Source organism: Pocillopora damicornis, chromosome 7, assembly GCF_964200805.1.
Source record: "Pocillopora damicornis chromosome 7, jaPocDami1.2, whole genome shotgun sequence".
NCBI classification, from domain to species: domain Eukaryota; kingdom Metazoa; phylum Cnidaria; class Anthozoa; order Scleractinia; family Pocilloporidae; genus Pocillopora; species Pocillopora damicornis.
Window position 1 is genome coordinate 18,475,340 of NC_142676.1, and position 18,844 is coordinate 18,494,183.

Here is an 18,844-nt window from a genome sequence, read left to right on the forward strand (position 1 = left end):
CGAAGTCAGTAGGTAGATTATTATATGGCACTCGGAGAAAACTTGTTTATTTCGAATTTTCTGAGTTTCGCAAACAGAAATACACGGCTTGTGACCGTTTCCACGGAAACGGTGCGTATTGCAAAATACGGACCGAGTAAGAATCAGTCAAAACGCTCAGATTTATCTCCGGACTACCTTGCCATAGAATAAATACACCTTATTCGACGGTTTAGCACATGATGCGCGCAAATATTTTACCAAACGGACCGTTTCCACCGAAACGGTCATCAGCCGTGTATTTTTGTCCGCGAAAGCCACGACCTCGGGCCATATTATTCCCCAGTGCGGCTCTCTCGTTCGGTTTGTAAGAGGCTAGTATCTCACCTGTTTTAAAAGCAAGACTGTCCGTTCTATATCATCTGGATCTGGGGGCTGCATTGCTAGTCTTAAAACGACCTTAGGAGGTCCTATGTCCAACAGCTTTACTTTTAAAATAATCTGTTCCAATGGACATCTCTAAAACACAAATAATGTCTATTAAAAACTAGACGAGAACAGCAAACCACATGCGCATGTTCGTGTTTATGTCTAGTATAAATTAATCAGTTCAGACAAATCTGTATTAAGACTGACGCAGACTCGAAAAAAAACCTTGTTTGATAGGAGATAAAATGAAATAAAAACATAGACATAAGATTTCCAATTAACAGTTTTTAATCATTTCTGCATGTCCTCGACTACAAAGAACACTGTCACTTGAACAGATGATCCCCATGGCAGCCAATCAGGGTACTCGTTTGACCCCCTAAGAATTTTTAACATTCCAAGAATTTTTAACATTCCAAGAATTTTTAACATTCCAAGAATTTTTAAACATTCCAAGAATTTTTAACATTCCAAGAATTTTTAACATTCCAAGAATTTTTAACATTCCAAGAATTTTTAACATTCCAAGAATTTTTAACATTCCAAGAATTTTCATGGTTTGTGCGTAACCTTTTACATAGATCAGGACTTTGGCAAACTGTCTGTTCTACTACCAACCTGCATTTCAGGAACACCAAATTCTGGAAGAGCATTTTCATAGAATTCTCTGGTCACCAGTCGAAAGCATGTTCCCGCTGACACACGGCCAGCACGACCTATAGATAAAAACAGTCAAAAGTGAAATAAAAAGCCATCTTGGAAACTTCAGAGCTGCTCAAGACCTGCACATGTACAGTGAAGCTTAAAGATAAGAGGACACAGTAGATACTGCGGTCAAACGTCAGGCATGCGAGAGGGGATCGATTTTGGCCTCCCGCGCGCCAATTTCTCGCGTAAATTTCACGCACAAGATTTTGAAGGAAAACTTAGGAAGTAACCACTGTCTTGCAAAATAAGAAAAAGAAACTCGAAACGTTTATAGAAATGTGTAAAAGGAAACAAATGTAGTGAAAAAGAAAACTCGAGACAAAAAAAAAAAAAAGAAAACTTCTTGAACACAAAACATATCCAACTCAGGGTAGCCTGTTGATCTTTCATTCTGCCTTGAGCTTTACCTAAAAAGTAGGTGGAAGCTTATAACACACCGTCACTTTCTGGCTTATGTGGTTGTTTGTTACTCTTGTGAGAGATCTTGGTTCTGACAGCCTGAAAGCACTTCGCTTCGTCATTACAAGGTTTGCGCACGCGCAGACGTTTGACCGCTGTGTTAGACTAGTACCAAACGTGTGCTTTGCCCGAATGCGTCTGTGGACATACTAGTCTAAATACGCGCCTACGCGTATCTGCTATTGTTATCATTATCATACCTTTGCTTTGAGTGGCATTGTGCTTTACAAAAAAAAAGAGAGTTGGTGATGTGAAAGCGCCGGCAAGCATGAAACTTCCAAAACAATAATAAAAGAAAAAAACAGAGAAAGCTATCGTATGCGTGCTAATTTGGCGTCTGATATTCTTTTCCTTAAAGTTAAGAAAGAAATAATTCGTGAACACGGATCATTTGCTGGGACAACACAGTGTTATTTCAAAACAACAAAACTCTCGCTCGCTTCTTTGCTTGTGACAAAATTCGGTGAAATGTTTAACTCAAGGTATCGTCTTCCGCACTTTTTATACATCTATCTTCAGTTCTGTTAGACACAATTCACAGTTTCAAATCATAAAATGCTCTCTCTTAAAATTAAAGGATTCGGCTTCAAAGTTTCTACAATTTCTTCTCCTTTTCAAAAGTATTACATCGCCAAGCACGATATCACAAGAAAATGGACAATTCCACAGCTATCATTAATCAGCTTCGGTCACAGACCCCACCTTTACGCTGGGTGCAGCTTGCTTTGGATGCCCAGTGTAATCGTAAACTCTGAAAGTTAGTCTCTGGATCACAGACAAGGCACTTCTCCAGACAAAAGTCAATCACTGCAACAAGAAACAGTCATACAAAGAAGTCAGTGAGAGCTATTTTTAATGAGTATTTAAGCCCTGTTTCCTATATCCTTTAGTTTTGTATGATTCATACCACTTTCCCTGTTTGCCAGGATTTTGTGGTGATAACAAATACAGTAATTACTGATATCATACTTAAGACATGACACAAACCTACAATCAAGTATATGTTTTATCCTTTCAATCCCATAAGAGGTTCACAAATAACTTTTCCAGCAAACAGATGGTAAGAATAGAAGTTTATAAGCAAGAGGGTGTTTGATCTTTGAAGGTGATGGTTAAAAACTGCACTGATATGAAATCTGTACTAAGTTCAACATTACTTATAAACTTGTCTGAAGTACACTGCATATGAATTGCAAAAAATTGCTCTTTTGTTTAACTATCTTTGGGTTCTAAAGAACAAGTAAATAATATGTGTTTGGAGATACCTGGTGTAAATCTAATTAATGATTAAAAAAAATAATTCATAGGGCAAAAAAGTTAGCTCTGACTATACCATATTTTATGTCTGGAACAGTGAGTGAGCTTTCTGCAATATTTGTTGACAAGATCACCTGTCAAAAAAAGGAGCAATAAATCATTCAATTGATATCCCATTCAGTCAATCCATAAAAAAAACAATTTGTTGGCCATCATGAAAGTCAGTCTTGTGTTCAGTCAGATTGTCATAATGGTCAATCTACCATTCAACAAATCAGTTGGACCTCAACCCTCAATCCCTTAGTTTATCAGTCAGACATAATCAGTCTGTAAGGCAGCCAAACATTTTGCCAGTCACTTGATCAGTATGACAAACGATAAGTTAATCTCCTAATCAAATATCCATCTGTCAGTCCATTAGACACTTGATCAGTTGTGTGTCCGTCAGTACATGTGTGACGCTCAACCAGTCCCTAAGCTTTTTCTGTCTCTTCATCTATCAGGGGGAGAGGGGGGGAGGGGAAATTTTCTAAGTGGTTCTATATTCATAAGGGGTATAACAAGATAATTCCGTCAAATTCATTGATACTGTAAATTGACCACTGTGAATAGATTCTAGAACTGATCAATATTTTGAGTGTTAGCCCTTCGTAAGAGCAAATGATGGTTGGCTAACACTCAAAACATCAGGTTTAGAAACTCTTCATCAACTTAGTTGACACACCAAAATTAATTCTCTTCATCTATCAGTCAATCAGTCACTCAGAAATTCAAACATTTCATTTGTCAACTAGTCAGAAAAGATGACCATTTAGTGAATCCACTTGCAAAGTATCTCTGCAATACTGTGATGCTGTATCAGTAAAGGAAACCAAAAGCCATCTCAAGTGTTAACATCAACATGCTTGGCACTTATACAGTACCATAAAAAAATATCAGTCATTGTTTACCTTTCTGAAGCCCTCTGGAGGTTTTTTAAACACACCTGCTTGCTCCAGAGTAGTGATTGTGGAATGCAGAGGGAGTATTAACAGTCTGAAACACAACAAAAAAATAGTACTTACGGTCACAGGAAAAAAGATTGTCTATAAAATCATCATAAGGGGCCAGAGGAAATTTTCTCTCTCAAAAGATTACTACAGATGACCTTCCAAAGCCTTTTGGATGGATTGATGTCACAACCCCTTAGACAAAATGAATCGGTGGCAGGCTATACAAATCTTGCCTGTGAATCAATGTAAAGAATGATATTTCAATTACAAGATGGCAGAAAGCAGAGGGGGAGGGGAGGGTGCCAGGGGAGGGTGGGGGGGGGGGAAGAGGCCAAGTAGCTGGTATGTTGTACATGTAGTTCATGTTAGTACTACATATTTAATGAACACCACATTGAAAGGTCTTCTGAGGTTTTTTCTTTCTGCAACCAAAATTTTATAATGGGAACCATTTTACAAGTAAAGGTCATTAAAAGGTGGCTTTCTAAAAAAATAAGCTATGATGAAATAGCATCCAGACTAAACCTGAAAAAAGCTGCAGCAATAAGCAGGACTGTCTGGCTTTTAACTGCTTTTCAACTCACAACAACTTGTTTTTCAGTCATCACTTGTAATAATCAATAATAATAATAATAATTATAATAATAATATTAATTTTAATAATAATACTAACAATAACATTTTAACATGTGTATTTCACTTACTTGCAATCTCTCAACATATCATCCAACAAGCGATCCATCTGTTTAATTTCAAAATAACCTGAGAAAGGAAACAAACCAAAACAAATTTCCATATTATTAAGGCAAACCAATGGACTTCAGGATGAGTTTTAAGTATAATAAGACCCACATCAAATTTTTACTCAGGCAGTATATTTCTGACAAGATCAAACTTACCAGGTAAAAACATCAGTACTGACCCACGACTATGGGGTGTTCCTTCACTGTCAAGACAACCAAACAGCAACGTAATCAAGTTATTTACTTATGAGCAAAAGAAGTCATTGCAAATCCAAAGATATGCTTACAAGCAAGGCTAGACCTTGTGAGGTTAGTTATCTAACACCAACTTATAAATAAATATCAATTATTATCATCAAACTGCTTTGTTTTTAAATAATTATTTGCATGACCTTGAATAAATGAACACAAAAGCTCCAAATTTGTGACTTCTAGAGCTTTTTTCTCACAAGCATATTATCTTCCTGTGTGACTGATTTGCTAACATTTTTTCACTTTGTGCAAAAATTGGCAGATGCTGGTAGCTTGCTGCGCAGGTAAACTGCTGTAAAATTGTGGTGCGTTGTACTTCTACACAGCATGGTGCAAATTAAATGGAGTTCCACTGATAGCTGTGGGCCACTGAGGCTGTTCATGTGTCATATACTTTTGTCCTGATTGCAAGATATCAATCTGATTTTTTTTTCAGGTTAACCCTTTACACCCCTGCATCAGTATACAAATTCTCCATACTATTCTCTATACACTTCCCAAGGTGCTGACAAAGAGAATTTCTTTCACAATCAAGAGCTTCTTCCACTGCATGCATGATGATCATTTCCTTTATTCTCATGACCTCAATGTTTGATTCAGCAGTGATATTGTAAGGAGAAATTAGATTACTATCAAGGGTGAGAGGGTTAAAGATGTCTGTCACAATAATTATTGACCTAAACTGGCAAGTTTGGCTCTGAACATCAGGATTTCCCTATCATAATGACGGATTCCTGATTTTCAGAGCTAAATTTGAAGTGAAAGTCACAGTCATGTAGATGAAGCCAACACACCAAGACTGCTCAGAATGATGGGACTAAAGCGCAAAATAGTTTATGTAGTATTTGAATTTTGTGAAAACAGGGATCCAGGGGAAGAACGATGACTTCAGAGAAAATACCAACCCTGTAATACCAGCTGAAGTGTTAGCCTCTAAATTGTCAAGATGGCGAATCAATTGAGCTGCAAGCTCGTATGCTACTTGACTAATATCTGGCTCTTCAAGGTTGTTCTCTGGGATCATCTGTGAACAAAAATGACATTAAGCACCTTGATAATAGTCACACTTGGTGCAAGGTCCAAATTTTCTGGTAGAGCCAATTAAAAAGAGTTATCATTTTATCTTCAGGAGATGGAAGAAGGGAAGTGAGTGAACCTGCTTTGTATAAAAATGGGGCTTAGGAAAGTTTACAAAGTTTGATTCTATCTCAAACTCTAAAAAGTCAGAGTGGAATTCTCCTTTCATAATTTTTTTTTAATATTTTGGACCCTTGAATTCAAAGTCCTGTTAATGGATTTTAAGGCAAAAATTCCCATAATTTTAACCAGATGTTGCCCTTTCTAGCCCCTACTTTCAAATTAAGATTTATCCAATTGAAAGGTCTCTATGGTCAGTGTAGGAGAAACCAAACAGATTTACTGTTTAACTTCCAAGATTTAATTGTAATTAATTCTTCTCTCTAGTTGCTACACATTTCCTTATGAATAAGTTATACAAATTTCATTTTGCATCATGAAAACTTTTACCAGATGAGTCTGCGTTACATTTTAATCACTTCTGGAGTTAAAGGGTTAACTTACCCTGATACCAGTGAGATCATCAAGATAGCTTTCTATCACTGGGAATGATTTGCCTTCAACAGTAACCACAGGGGCACCTTCCACCCTGCCACGCACAGGGACAGCAAAATACATTGAGAAAAGGTCACTTTGAATTGTGGCTGACATAAGGACAATCTATGAAAAGAAAAAAAAACAACAAATCAATACAAATGACAACAACTTGTTGGCCTCTAAAATGTAACTTTGGACGAAGGTATTTTGCACCATGTGCTGTTGCTCATTTTCAAACTAGAGTTAAATTTGATTTTCCTTAACAATTCTTACAATGTCCCAAAGTTTGTCTCAGTGCTTTTGTTTTCCAATTCTGTTATAATTCCTCATTTAAACACACACAATCATTTGTTTTTACTTTGCAAAACAAAAGAAAAGAAAACTTTATTAAGCTTTGCATCATGACACTGTTTGCATGTTACAAAAAAATTCTCTTTTGTTTAGCATCTTTAATCATTGTAACAAGCCTTAATCATAACCTTTTTTCCTGTTTTTCTGTGTCATTTAATTATAAACATGGCCATACCTAACCTCCTGCTGAGAAACACATTGTACTCTTAAACCCAGTGTGGAAATTACCAGACCCTCTTTATTAAATCAGTTTGAACAATTGAAGTTTACGATTTTAGTTTATGAAAAAAGAACTTGAATGTAAATCTACAAAATCAGATACATACAGTAGCTAGGAGCTTGTATATTAGCAGACTCTGAGGCTTTTACATTATCTCTTGTGTTTAAACATACCTTGACATGCCTTGAGTTTGTCCTTAGCAGCTTTTTAACAATTAGAAGACAAAAGTCAGAATCTTGCTCACGCTCATGAACCTAATAAAATAGAACAGATTAATTAATACTGTGTGCCAAAAACTTCTTAGGGCCTCAAAATACAAATATAAATTTTACACCTATTTTGATTGGTTCTTACAACAGTAACACATTGGGCTGCACTGTGAGTACCACTTTTTTGTTCCTACCACATTTTGAAGTCATCTGTGATCAATTATTGAAAAGATGTGCAGCAACATGGAATCTATTTGTTAACCCTTTCACTCCCAGAAGTGATTAACATGTAACTTCTCCCTAATATATCCATACATTATCCAACAAACAGGTAATGAGAATACTCAAACTTATCAGGTAGAAGTTGTTATCTTTATCTAACACCAAATTCTTATTACTAATTTACAGGGAAATGTGTAGCAGCCGGGGGGGGGGGGGGGGGGGGAAGAATTGAGAAACAGATCTTGGGAGTTAAAGTGTTAATCTGATGTTAGGCATAAACAGTTTAAGTTCCAAATGATATCCAGCTTGCAAGGTCTTTCTTACCTCATCCAGAAAAACATGAGTGTATTGATTCATGTTCTTGGATTGAATAAGCCTTTGGAGCAACACACCAGTTGTGACATAGGAGAGACGTGTATCTTCACTGACACATTTGTCTCTTCCAACCTGGTAACCCACCAAACTGCCTAAAGTCCAACCCCTCTCTTGGCAAACTCGCTTGGCAATGCTTATGGCTGCAATACGTCTTGGTTGAGTTACAACGATGTTACAATATCTCTGGTTCTTAACATACTCATCCAGTACATATTGTGGCACCTGGGTTGTTTTTCCACTTCCAGTGGCACCTTTATTCACAAAAAAGATAAAAGGATTGAAACAAAAACAACAACAGCTACCAGTACATGGTTGTTGCTAAGTGTCAGCTACTGGAAAAATTCACTGCTAGAAAAAGTGATAATTGCCGGCTGGATTTTTGGTTGGCAATCCCTTGGTAAAGCACAACAAGCACTTCTGTGGTAACCCACTTAGAAGCATTCAATATCCAATGCTATTGTCTGATGGGAAAGACTTAAATATATTGATATATTTAGATATCAGTAAACAACTATGAGTGAAATAACTCTTAAAATAAATAAAACATTGTTTCTAGCACTCATTTACAACTTATTTCTGTATCCTGCATCAAGCATTTCATAAACAAGAAGCTAAGTAGCTTAGCCATCCTTAAGGTGCCATTTTTGAGCTGCCTCATTTTAAATTGCAGCCAGCAGCCTAACTTATTGGCTACAACAAGGTTATTTAGTATTATCAATACAGTTTGTAACGTAATTTGGCCATCATAAAAAGTTTCAAGCTGATGTTTCAAGTGTTAGCCCTTCGTCAGAGTGAATGAAACATTCAAAACTCAGTTGATAACACTAAGCTACCCAGCTATACTCTCCCCCTGACACAGTACCACAGTTTCTTTAGAAACTCACTCCCTCTATTTTTGGTTACAACCCAGACCAAGACCCTCACACATGCATATTTATAAGGGTCAGGTCAGTGAAAAAAAATCTCCACAGGAGTATTTTTTGGCCAACTATCAGTTTGGAAATTATGCAGCATGATTCTATCAATTTATGTCCAGCTCAACATTTCCTGCTATAGTTCCTCTAAAAAACCAAAAAATCATTAGAGATCAGAGGTTTTCTGCTTAGGTACACCATTTAAATCTCTTCAAAAGCAAAGTATTGAGGATCAAAATTGACTTATCAAGAATTGAACACTTTTTGGTGATTGCTTCTTCAATTCTTTTATAAATTAAAAAAAAGAGGGCTGATACTGGATATATCAGCTTTACCAATTAACATTATCAACTCAGTTGAAAAAACCAAATTATTGATGTATATATAATGAATGTATGGATCAGTATAAGTATCTGGGCAACTACCCACCTAACCCTCCCCTAACCCAACATTAACCCTAAGTTGTTATCAATAGACTGTTGTTGGGTTAGGGGAGGGGTAGGTGGGCAGTTGCCCAGATACTGCTGTTAGTCTTAATGTATTATATACAACTGCATAAAGACAGTCACGCATACATGTACAAAGTATATAATTTCATCTACATGCATCAGATAAAATAAGCTCAAAGTCTCTTATAACTTTACCTTGTATAATGGTGACTGAGTTGCTCTCAATGGTATCAATGATTTGTTGTTGGTAAGAGGTGATGGGAAGATCTGGTGAAAAAGTGTGGTCAGAGGAGTAGTTCTCAAAAATATGAGCTGCCTCCTCCTCTTTCAAAGCTGCTGGTAATTCATCAGAAGCTCCAGATGGAGGGTTGAGTTCCAGCTGGTCCAACTCATCGTAGAGATCTTCCAGCTTAGGACCAGATGAACAGTAATCTCCAACGTATGCAGGTGAAGCTGGGGGGCTAGAAATGAAAGAAAATTATTAACCTCATCATTTTACATTCCACAACTTCAGAGTTGGTTGAAAAAGACTCTGTTGATTTGTTCCTCTCATCACGGAATAAATGTCACATGTCACATGTCAACAATTGTGGGTATAAGCAGTGCAAAATCAAGTTCCAAATTCTTCTTGTCCAGCAGCTTATGTCTGACATAATCAACGTCCAAATCGTTTAAGTTATCGCATTTTTCGCTATTCCATAGGACAACCATCAAATTCTCACCTTTGCATATTTTTTCTTGCCATTTTAAACTGTTGATTCCCAACATTCCGCCTGCCTTCTTCATAATGACGCCCTGTTATCTTCACATTTGTCACAGCGTTTGGTTTCGCAAGCGGTCTTAGACTGAAAAAGTCCTTTATCTGATCAAGGCTTATATCAGCCATTTATCCGCTATGATGCACTCACGTTAGTACCTCATTTTCTTCGAACTCTTTCTACAATCTACAATGTTTTGTTTTTCAGCTTCCCTGAGCGCACAGGTTTACCGCAAAAAAGAACTGACCAATGAAAAACTCTGTACTATTCCAAGTGACCAATCACATAGCTTAGTACAATCTGAATGAGCCCGCGCTAATGTTCATATGTAGCATGTGGTATCTTCCGCGAAAATAGATTTCGAGTTGACGATGTTGTCTGGAATAACATTCTTCATTCATCATGGATGATTGGCAAATTTGTCCAAGATGCAAGACAACGAAGTACAGAAATCCAAAGCTAACGCTGTGGGTGAATGTGTGCGGCCATAAATTGTACGTCAACTCTCTGTATGAGCTTACTTAAGAGATTTGTTGAAGGTTTTAGACTGTCTTGCATATTTAGCAATTTGGGGTCTTTCATAAGTGCAACTGATGACAAATGACAATGACATTTCCTTGATGTGTCATTAATTACTGTAATTATTAGTAGTCTAAACCCTAACTGATAAAATTTATGTCTAAACCAATCAGAATTCTGTAATATTTAAAAATGGCTTGCCGAAGGCAAGGTGAATATTGTTAAATAATCCCCTAGACAAGGTCCAGGGAACTATTTATTAAAATTCACTTAGCCTTAGGCATATAATTGTTTTAGTATGATAGCTTGGTTTCTTTCAAATTCTGTTGTGAACAGTTGTTTCGATGTTAACACCATTCTGTGTCAATTATTTTGATAACTCGTTTCGAGATAAAGAATCAGGTTCCACTAGAATGTGAAAGGTTCATTTGATTAAGTCAGCAAATATGTCTTATCTTTCTTTTGCAAACTAAACCCTTTACCTCCCAGAAGTGATTAACACAAAACTTCTCCCTCACAACATCCATACATTCTTCAGCAAACAGGTAATGAGAATATTCAAACTTATCAGGTAGAAGCTACTATCTTGATCTAGTACTAAGTTCTCATAACTAGTTTACAAGGAAATGTGTAGCAGCTATAGTGGAGAATCAAGTATTTCACCTAATTTGAAATTTAGCCCTCCTGCCAATCACCTTGCAGGAGGTGATTATAGATAGATAAGAGGCAATCATTGACCAATCAGAAAAGTGCGCATCTCTATAATCACCAGAGCAATAATACTAATGTCATTTATGTCCTTAAGGTGTGAAGGCTGCAAAGACACACTTTTCACCAGGCCCTCTGCAGCATGTCCTGAATGTAACACACCACTGCGACTCAATGACTTCAGACTTCAACAGTTTGAAGATCTTATAGTGGAGAAAGAGGTGGCCATCAGGAAGGATATCCTAAGGATGTAGGCCCAATGAACACTTGGTGTTATCAACTGAATTGATAACATGAATTGGCCACCACAAAAAGTTTCCAAAGCTGACATTTCAAGCATTACCTTTTTGTCAGCTCTTAGGAATAGCTTAAACTCAAATGTCAGCCTAAGAAACTCTTTACAGTTGCCAATATTATTCACATCAACTACAGTTGATAAAACCAAATTATCTTGCATGTGAAACTCTCTCACTGATGCAGCACACTCTTTATTTAAAAACTTACCTCTTTATTCCAACAATGACTTAGCTCTCTAATTTGGGTTAGTTGATTGGACATGAATTTTCCCATCTTCTGCTCTTTTAATTAATTGCAGATAGGTATCAGTTTTTACAGGAACTGTTACACAGCATTAACTAGAGGATGATAAAGCTAGATTATAAAGGAAATGATCAACAACTAAAGAAGCTCTTGGATGTTTAAACCCTTTAACTCCCATGAGTGACCAAGATAAAATTTCTCCTAACGATATCAATACAGTATCAACCAGACAAGTGATGAGAATAAAGAAAACTATCTCTTTGGGGATAATTAGTTGATCTAATACTAAATTCTCTGAACCAACATTATAAGAATTTTATGGTTGATGGTAAGGAGAATTACAAATTTGATCTGGGAGTTAAAGGGTTGACAAATCTACCTTGTCAGTACTTTAGGAAACTCATAACAAACAGGATAAAGAATATGCATACTCATGTTGAGATGTTAAGGGTTGATGCATTTCAAACTTCAACAAAGTGCTTATAGTGATTTGTTGTTTTTCATTATTCTTGTTTTATTATTACAATCAGCTACAACAAGCGTGAGGAAGATTTTAAATCTGAGCCAGATCCCTTACGAGCATACAATGACTATCTGGAAGATGTGGAGAGCATAAGTAAGATGTCTGAAGTTTTGCTACATGTCAACAGTTGTGATGTTGTAGAGAAGCAACTGCCCAGTGGTTTGCATGCTGGACTTGCATAAGAGTTGTTACTTACAAGTATATCTTTTGGGAAAAGAGAGGGAAGGGGGGGGGGGGTTACTTGTCCAGAGCCCAGTTCTTTAAGGGGCAGATAACATTATCTGATGGATGTGAGAATTAATCCTTTACACCTTAAGAGTGACCAGCATCTAACTGCTCTTTACTGTATTACTGTTAAATCACTTATTAAGATCATGGACATGAAGGGAATGATTGTCAGTCTAAAGGGCTTTGATTGTTAATCAACTTCTCCTTGTTAGTAGCAAAGAAAATGTACAGAGAAGAGTTAAGAGAATCTGGACATTGATGTTAGGGTGTAGAGGGTTACAATTAACAAAAGGCACTAAGCCATTCTCCAGATAGAGATTTATGCGGTGGATAGCTAGGGTTTTCCACCCTTTGAACCAGTGGAGTCACTTGGACAAGTACCTGTCCTAGTTTGTGCTATAGAAACTGTCAAGTCCATTAAAGTCCCTGATTGAGAAACATAACATGTGTAATAACCTAACAATCCTAATGCTTAATTTCTTGCAATACCTCTCTCTGTTAAAAAACAAAAAAGCAACAACAACAACTTTGAATTTCCGAGGGTACCTAAAGAACAACAGTAACTGATAAAAATTTAGAGTGTACATAGAAAGATTTAATCCTTCAATGCCCAGATGTGATTCCCATGTAACTTCTCCCTACAATATTCGTCCACTATCCAGCAAACAGGTAATGAGAATACTCAACTGTATCATGTAGAAATTGTTATCTTGATATAATAACAAATTCTTGCAACTAATTTACAAGGCAATGTGTAGCAGTGAGAGGGGGGAATTATCAACCAGATCATGGGAGGGAAAGGGTTAATATGCATCTAATTCTATTTCTTCATCACTTATCTACTCAGTATGGAATCTTGCAAATGGACATGAGGTTGATGAGACAAAGAAGCAAATTAAAAAGTATGAAAAGGAAAATGAATCACTGATCAGGAAAAACAAGTTGAAGTGGGTGAGTACTCTGTCTCATGGTGCTGTTTTTCATGTTGAACCCTGTGTCCAGAAATGCATGCAGTAAGAAACTGGAAAAGATTTACCAAGAGCATCAGATCCACCAAGCTGATTTTGTTTTGACAAATTTGACTAAAATTTGACTAAAATTAATCAAAATTGTCAATTCCGCCAAGCTGATTTTGCTTCAACAAATTTGCCAAAAATTTGTCCAAATCGGCAATTCTCTCAAGCAGATTTCACTTTGAACAAAATTTGCCAAAATTGTTAAATCCATGAACATTCACTTGGTCAGCCATTTTTGTTACTGCGTGCATTTCTGGGCATAAGTAGGTTGTGTTGCTGAGTGGGTAAGGCATTGGAAGTGTAATCTGGTGGTCCCAGGTTCAAGTCCGTCATCTTACTACTCACTGGATTTGTTCTCAGCTGCTACAAGTTTAACTCTTTAGCTGCTCTTTGTACAGTAGTCGACTGCTCTGCCTCCTGCCAGTTGGGACTAATAATATGTGCCAGTTATTTAAACAAAGCCATTGTTTAACAAAGTGAGCCTTTCGACTGAAAATTTGTTTTTGTAAACAGTGTTGAGGATGCAGAAAGCTAATAGTGGAAAGCATTTATTTGATCTAATCAAATCAATCAGGAAAATCCCTAAGGTCCACTGCTTGCATAAAACCACACGTTGGGTCAGACATGGTATAAATAATAAGCCCCATTTTATCGATTCATTCATTTTATTCATTCATTTGTATTGGCCCTGAAAAGCCCCATTGGGGAAGTGGTAAATTTAGCATACATGTATACCTACATACATACAACCCTTTTAGTTGGTGTTTTATGACAAAGCAAGGAGAGAAATGCATTGTGGGTGAACTTTGCAGGACAGAGAAGAAACTTTTGTTCAGCACCAGCTTGATGAGCAACTCAAACAGGAAGAGCTGCGGCGTGTACAAGCTGCTATGTTGGAAAAACAGGAGAGAAATGACAAACAGAAAGAAAATGAGGAATTTCTTGACAATCTGGTAAAGAAGATTTAGATTACTTGGGCTCCTTATTGATGAGATACTTTGATGAAGTCTCAACCCTTTACAGAAGAATCCAGTGTTTAACAATCAAGAGCTTCAATCTTTAATTGGTGATCATTTCCTTAATTCTTGTAACCTTCATGTTTGATTCCAGGGTGATATTGTAAGGAGAAATTAGATGCTAGTCACTCTTAAAGGCTAGAGGGGCAGTATTGTTCTCAGTAATAACAATTCATTCTATTTCAAAGTCAATTTTACTGCTTATTGGTAAAAAATGTTAAAATTGTGACATACATTTAAACACCTCTTATTGACCAAGTTCAGTAAGTTACTGGACCAAGCATACTCCTCTCGGATATATGGCCCAAGGGAGAAGTGTTAGTGCCATAACTTGGTGGAAAAAGATGATGTTTTGTAACTTACACTATGAAGAGAGAAAGAAAACAACCGAAATTTAATAAGATGTTAATATCATATAACCCTTTAACCCCTAAGAGTGACTAATATCTAATTTCTCCTTATGACATCACCCCTGAATGAAAGATGAAGTTCATGAGAATAAAGGAGATGATCACCAACTATAGAAGCTCTTGATGGTTGAACAAATTCTCCTTGTCAGCACCTTAAGAAATGTATAGGGAGCAGTGTGGAGAATATGCATATTGATGTTAGAGAGTTAAGGGTTTATATCTTTGGGTTCAAATAGTGGGAGAAGATTTCAATTTTAGGGCTAAGTTGACCAACCATAATGTGCTTGCTAACTGAGAGATATAATTATGCTTGTTAGCCTGATTGATCCATTTCCAACTTTCATTACAGGTCAAAGGGGATCGTTCGCTGGATGACATTATAGCAGAACATGCAAATAATTTGCAGAAGAAATCTTTGCTGTTTTCAGCGCAAAACACCCAAATGACTTCAGTACAAAAAGTAAGTTGGTGATAACACATGTAAGTAAATGCTGGATTTATTCTAGGAATAACTTGGAGTTAATTGCACAAGAGGAGTATTGCCTAATATTTCCTCACTGGCTTACAATTCTTAAGTTCACTGTCTATCATACAACTTCACATTTTTTTTTATGTTTATTGCTTTTGGGTTTTTTTTTTGCAAAGCAAACTTGCTACTTTGTTGAAATGGCGAACATTTGATAAACAACCTGCCTTTAGTAAGAGCCCACTTCAACTAAGCGCTAGGTCCATAAATTTATTAAATTTGGCATGTGCACTGAATCAGTCAACCCGTCCATTCATTCATCAATGGTTTCATTCTTCTGTCTGTCCATCCAACCATCTATCCATTAAAATGATCCAGGATGTCTGCTTGTACAACTCACTCACTTCTGTCAGTCTCCCCTCCTCTCCCCCCTCGTCTTTGTATCAAACACGTGATTGGTATTTTTATATTAGCAGGGTACAACAAGTAGTTTAAACTAGTAAAGCGTGTGATAATCAGTGTATTATTGTTGTGTTTCAGGAAACATTTGCTCCATTGCCGTTAGCTGAAGGACCCAAGTTCGAATATGTTGCTCCACAAGTGATAACTGATGGGCCAGTCGCTCCAGAAATGGAAGTATTAGCTGCAAGAGGGTCAGTTTAAACTTATCTACATTTAGTCTCCATTTTTTGTTGTTTTTATTGAATGGATTCCGAATCAGTATTGCTATGTCATGTACATGTTACTGTCTGAGAGAAGTAAGGTTTCGTTGAAATTTTTTGCTTATCACTTCTCTGAAACATGAACGCAGCTCCTATTTTGAATGTTATTCCAATGGGTTAGCTTGTTGTAAAACTCGAACGAACTCACGAACACTTTGAATGAAGGGGGTAAGTTTCTTAAGAAACTGTGGTGCTGCGTCGGTGGGTGAGTATAACAGGGAAATCGAGTATTATCAACTGAGTTGGTAGCGTAAATTGGCCACTGTAAAGCTTTGAAACCTTTACGGTGGCAAATTTACGACATCAACTCAGTTGATAGCACTAAATTACCTCGCGAAAAAAATCTGTTGTGATTTCCTGAGGATCTACCAGTTACTGTGGGACAAATTTTCGGGTTCATTGCTTTTTCTTGTTCGTGTCTAGAGCAATTCTTTCAACCAAGTGTTGGATGTTAGTTTGAACTGCATTGGTTTTGCTTATCTTCACTCTGTGATTGGTTTGCAAAATTCGCGCCACTCTCTCAACCAATCAGATTTAAGCTAAAGCAATCACGACTTGGTCACTCGCGTTTTCCCGCGTTTTTAATTCAGTTTGGTTGTTTTTACTTTGATTTCTCCTTGGCTTGGTAGAATATTTCCTTTTCTTCTCATTAGCCATTGTGAATACTATGGTTTTGGTTTTACGGCACCCAATAGAAGCGAGACAAGAAATTTTTAAAATGATGATAAAATTTAACACCCTTTGGCAAAGTTTCATTAACTGGTTACTGGCTGTGCACCAAGATGTCGAAGAGGAAACGAGTTCAAGCATCCAGGGTTTTTGAAGCAAAGTTTTCGGACCTGTTGTAAGATATTAAACGTTGTCAGGCATTTGTTTAATATTCTGTTCTTGACATACATTGAATATTGGATTTTTTTCTTTTAGATACCTTCGTCATATCCGTACTGCCACAGAAGGCGAGAAAGCGGGAGGGTATACGTCTGAACTAGCCTGTGGCAGAGCAATACAAGAAGCCTTTTCGGCGCTCTATATAGGTGCTGAGTAGAAAAGAGTACCACGAAGATTTTTACGGAACAGTCGCTTCTTTCTTCTAAAAATAGCCTCAGACGTTAAAACTTCGAGACTCAGTTTTTGGTAAGATCTGACGCATTTCGCCCTTGTATTAGTGAAAGGTACTGCGAGAACTTTAATGTAGACTAAGTTTGTAAAATCACTTTATAATAAATGTTCATGATACAAATAAAATATGGTCATTTCTTGGCGCGGAAAATTTGAGTTTGAGCAAGAGAACTCTCCTCAAAACCTGCCATTGACGGGAAAGAATGAAGCCGATGACAACTGATATGCGCGGGAAAACTTGCAGCCAGTGATAAGCGAACCAAATGTTGCAGCCAGCGTTAAGTGCGGGAAAACTTAAAATCAGTGTTAACCGCGGGAAAATTTGCAGCCAGTGTTGAGCGCGGGAAAACTTGCAGCTATTGTAAGGCGCTCAAAAACTTGCAACCGGTAGAGAATACTTCCTATGCCCTCTACCCACAATTAGATCATCAAATCACAATTAGAGGGTCGCAATGAGGTTTACTGCCAGGCGTAAAACGGCCAAACCATTTAGCCGTTAGGCGTTAAAATCGACGCATCTCAACCACCAGTTTTAAAAAAGAGCTACTAACTGTAAAAATCTTTCTTCGAACTATAACGGAAAGAATTTAACCATCAGCTGTAAAATGGCTAAAGTTTTAACCGTCAGCCGTAAAAAGCCATTACCCCAATAAGACCCCTCCGCTCAAAAATCATTCAATTTTTAATCATACGGACCAATGGAGGTATATAACACACATACAATCATAGATTGAATTTAATTAAGAGAGGGATCCGATTATCCTTGTGACCTAAAAAATAGTTTCAAGTACGTAGACTTCTACGGATATTATTTCAGTCCCTGTAAATGAAATCACGAAATCCCTTTAATCTATAACAACTCTTTTAAAAAAACAGGATCCTATTTTGTGGGAAAATGTCGCCATGCATACTGTTCTCAGTTACGCCTTTTCTCGGTCCCTTGGCTTTGTAAACAAAAACTTAAAAGAAAGTGAGTTTTAGTCATTAAAAGTCCACCATTCCAGGAAAAAGGTTCACATAGAAGCTGTTCGGAAGTTATGAAGTTTTTTTTCAGGGGCATGGAGTGTCTCTCGGACAAAACGCAGCATCACATTTTGGGGTGCAGTCCAGATACCAAGAATAAGTGCAGCCTCCTCCACGATTATCGGTGTCATCTCGAAAAGGCAATGTCCATGCGGGAACCTTGTTTGCGCTCCATCCACTGCAGCTTTGGCGGGAACCCTGACACTGAGAGCTTCCTTCTGTTTCTTTAAAGCAGACTCGACAAACTGGTTTCTTTGTAATAGTTGTAGTTCGAGATTCAATCTTCCAAGCATATCTACAGCCGCCACCTCTGCCGTCCGTGTCATCTCGAAAAGAACTCGTCCAAGATGGGGTACGACTCCAATTGGTACACGAATGTCGGGACCCTTGGCACTGTGAGCTTCCTTCCGTTTCAGCAAAGCAGAGGCGATACTCTTTATTTCTTCTAATGTTATGGTGTGCCTCAATCTTCCATTGATACCGACAGCCTCCAGATCGCTGGTCAGTGTCATCTCGAAATGGCTGAGTCCACGCAGGATTTGAACTCCAACCACTGCAGCTGTAAGATGGTCCTTGGCATTGTGAACTACGTTCGGTTTCTCGGAAACAAATCCTGAAACCAT

At 37.4% G+C, this 18,844-nt stretch overlaps 3 protein-coding genes across 3 annotated transcripts in view; 1 reads left to right on the forward strand and 2 right to left on the reverse strand.

The window, feature by feature from the left end:
• LOC113665184 (ATP-dependent RNA helicase TDRD9) overlaps window positions 1-10,177 on the reverse strand; it is a 30,956-nt gene extending 20,779 nt beyond the window's left edge. Inside the window, exons 1-13 of the mRNA XM_089211757.1 lie at window positions 9,896-10,177; window positions 9,369-9,634; window positions 7,760-8,061; window positions 7,178-7,258; window positions 6,401-6,556; window positions 5,725-5,843; window positions 4,724-4,770; window positions 4,529-4,586; window positions 3,783-3,867; window positions 2,909-2,966; window positions 2,278-2,382; window positions 1,027-1,124; window positions 367-498 (exon numbers count right to left, since the gene is read on the reverse strand). Of these exons, the coding sequence (XP_089067883.1) occupies window positions 367-498; window positions 1,027-1,124; window positions 2,278-2,382; window positions 2,909-2,966; window positions 3,783-3,867; window positions 4,529-4,586; window positions 4,724-4,770; window positions 5,725-5,843; window positions 6,401-6,556; window positions 7,178-7,258; window positions 7,760-8,061; window positions 9,369-9,634; window positions 9,896-10,059 (1,671 nt within the window). The 5' untranslated portion in view covers window positions 10,060-10,177. The remainder of the gene's footprint in view (window positions 1-366; window positions 499-1,026; window positions 1,125-2,277; window positions 2,383-2,908; window positions 2,967-3,782; window positions 3,868-4,528; window positions 4,587-4,723; window positions 4,771-5,724; window positions 5,844-6,400; window positions 6,557-7,177; window positions 7,259-7,759; window positions 8,062-9,368; window positions 9,635-9,895) is intronic.
• Window positions 10,178-10,242: 65 nt separating this feature from the next.
• On the forward strand, window positions 10,243-17,324 carry LOC113665208 (CDK-activating kinase assembly factor MAT1). The gene is made up of 8 exons (XM_027180877.2): window positions 10,243-10,425; window positions 11,256-11,408; window positions 12,229-12,314; window positions 13,297-13,400; window positions 14,278-14,418; window positions 15,241-15,351; window positions 15,898-16,010; window positions 17,004-17,324. The coding sequence occupies exons 1-8, from the start codon at window positions 10,334-10,336 to the stop codon at window positions 17,122-17,124; spliced, it is 921 nt and encodes a 306-aa protein (XP_027036678.1). The 5' UTR covers window positions 10,243-10,333; the 3' UTR covers window positions 17,125-17,324.
• A 538-nt stretch (window positions 17,325-17,862) lies between these two features.
• Window positions 17,863-18,844, reverse strand: LOC149042991 (uncharacterized). Its single transcript, XM_089211768.1, has one exon. The coding sequence runs from the start codon at window positions 18,842-18,844 to the stop codon at window positions 18,212-18,214; it is 633 nt and encodes a 210-aa protein (XP_089067894.1). The 3' UTR covers window positions 17,863-18,211.

What these genes read in the sequence shown, in the direction of transcription:
- LOC113665208 (XM_027180877.2), top strand. Translation starts at nt 10,334, where the DNA reads ATGGATGATTGGCAAATTTGTCCAAGATGCAAGACAACGAAGTACAGA. An exon ending in GGAAAAACAAGTTGAAGTGG is followed by an intron (nt 13,401 to 14,277) that starts GTGAGTACTCTG and finishes TGAACTTTGCAG; the next exon opens with GACAGAGAAGAAACTTTTGT. An exon ending in GAAGTATTAGCTGCAAGAGG is followed by an intron (nt 16,011 to 17,003) that starts GTCAGTTTAAAC and finishes TTTTTCTTTTAG; the next exon opens with ATACCTTCGTCATATCCGTA.
- LOC149042991 (XM_089211768.1), bottom strand. Translation starts at nt 18,844, where the DNA reads ATGGTTTCAGGATTTGTTTCCGAGAAACCGAACGTAGTTCACAATGCC.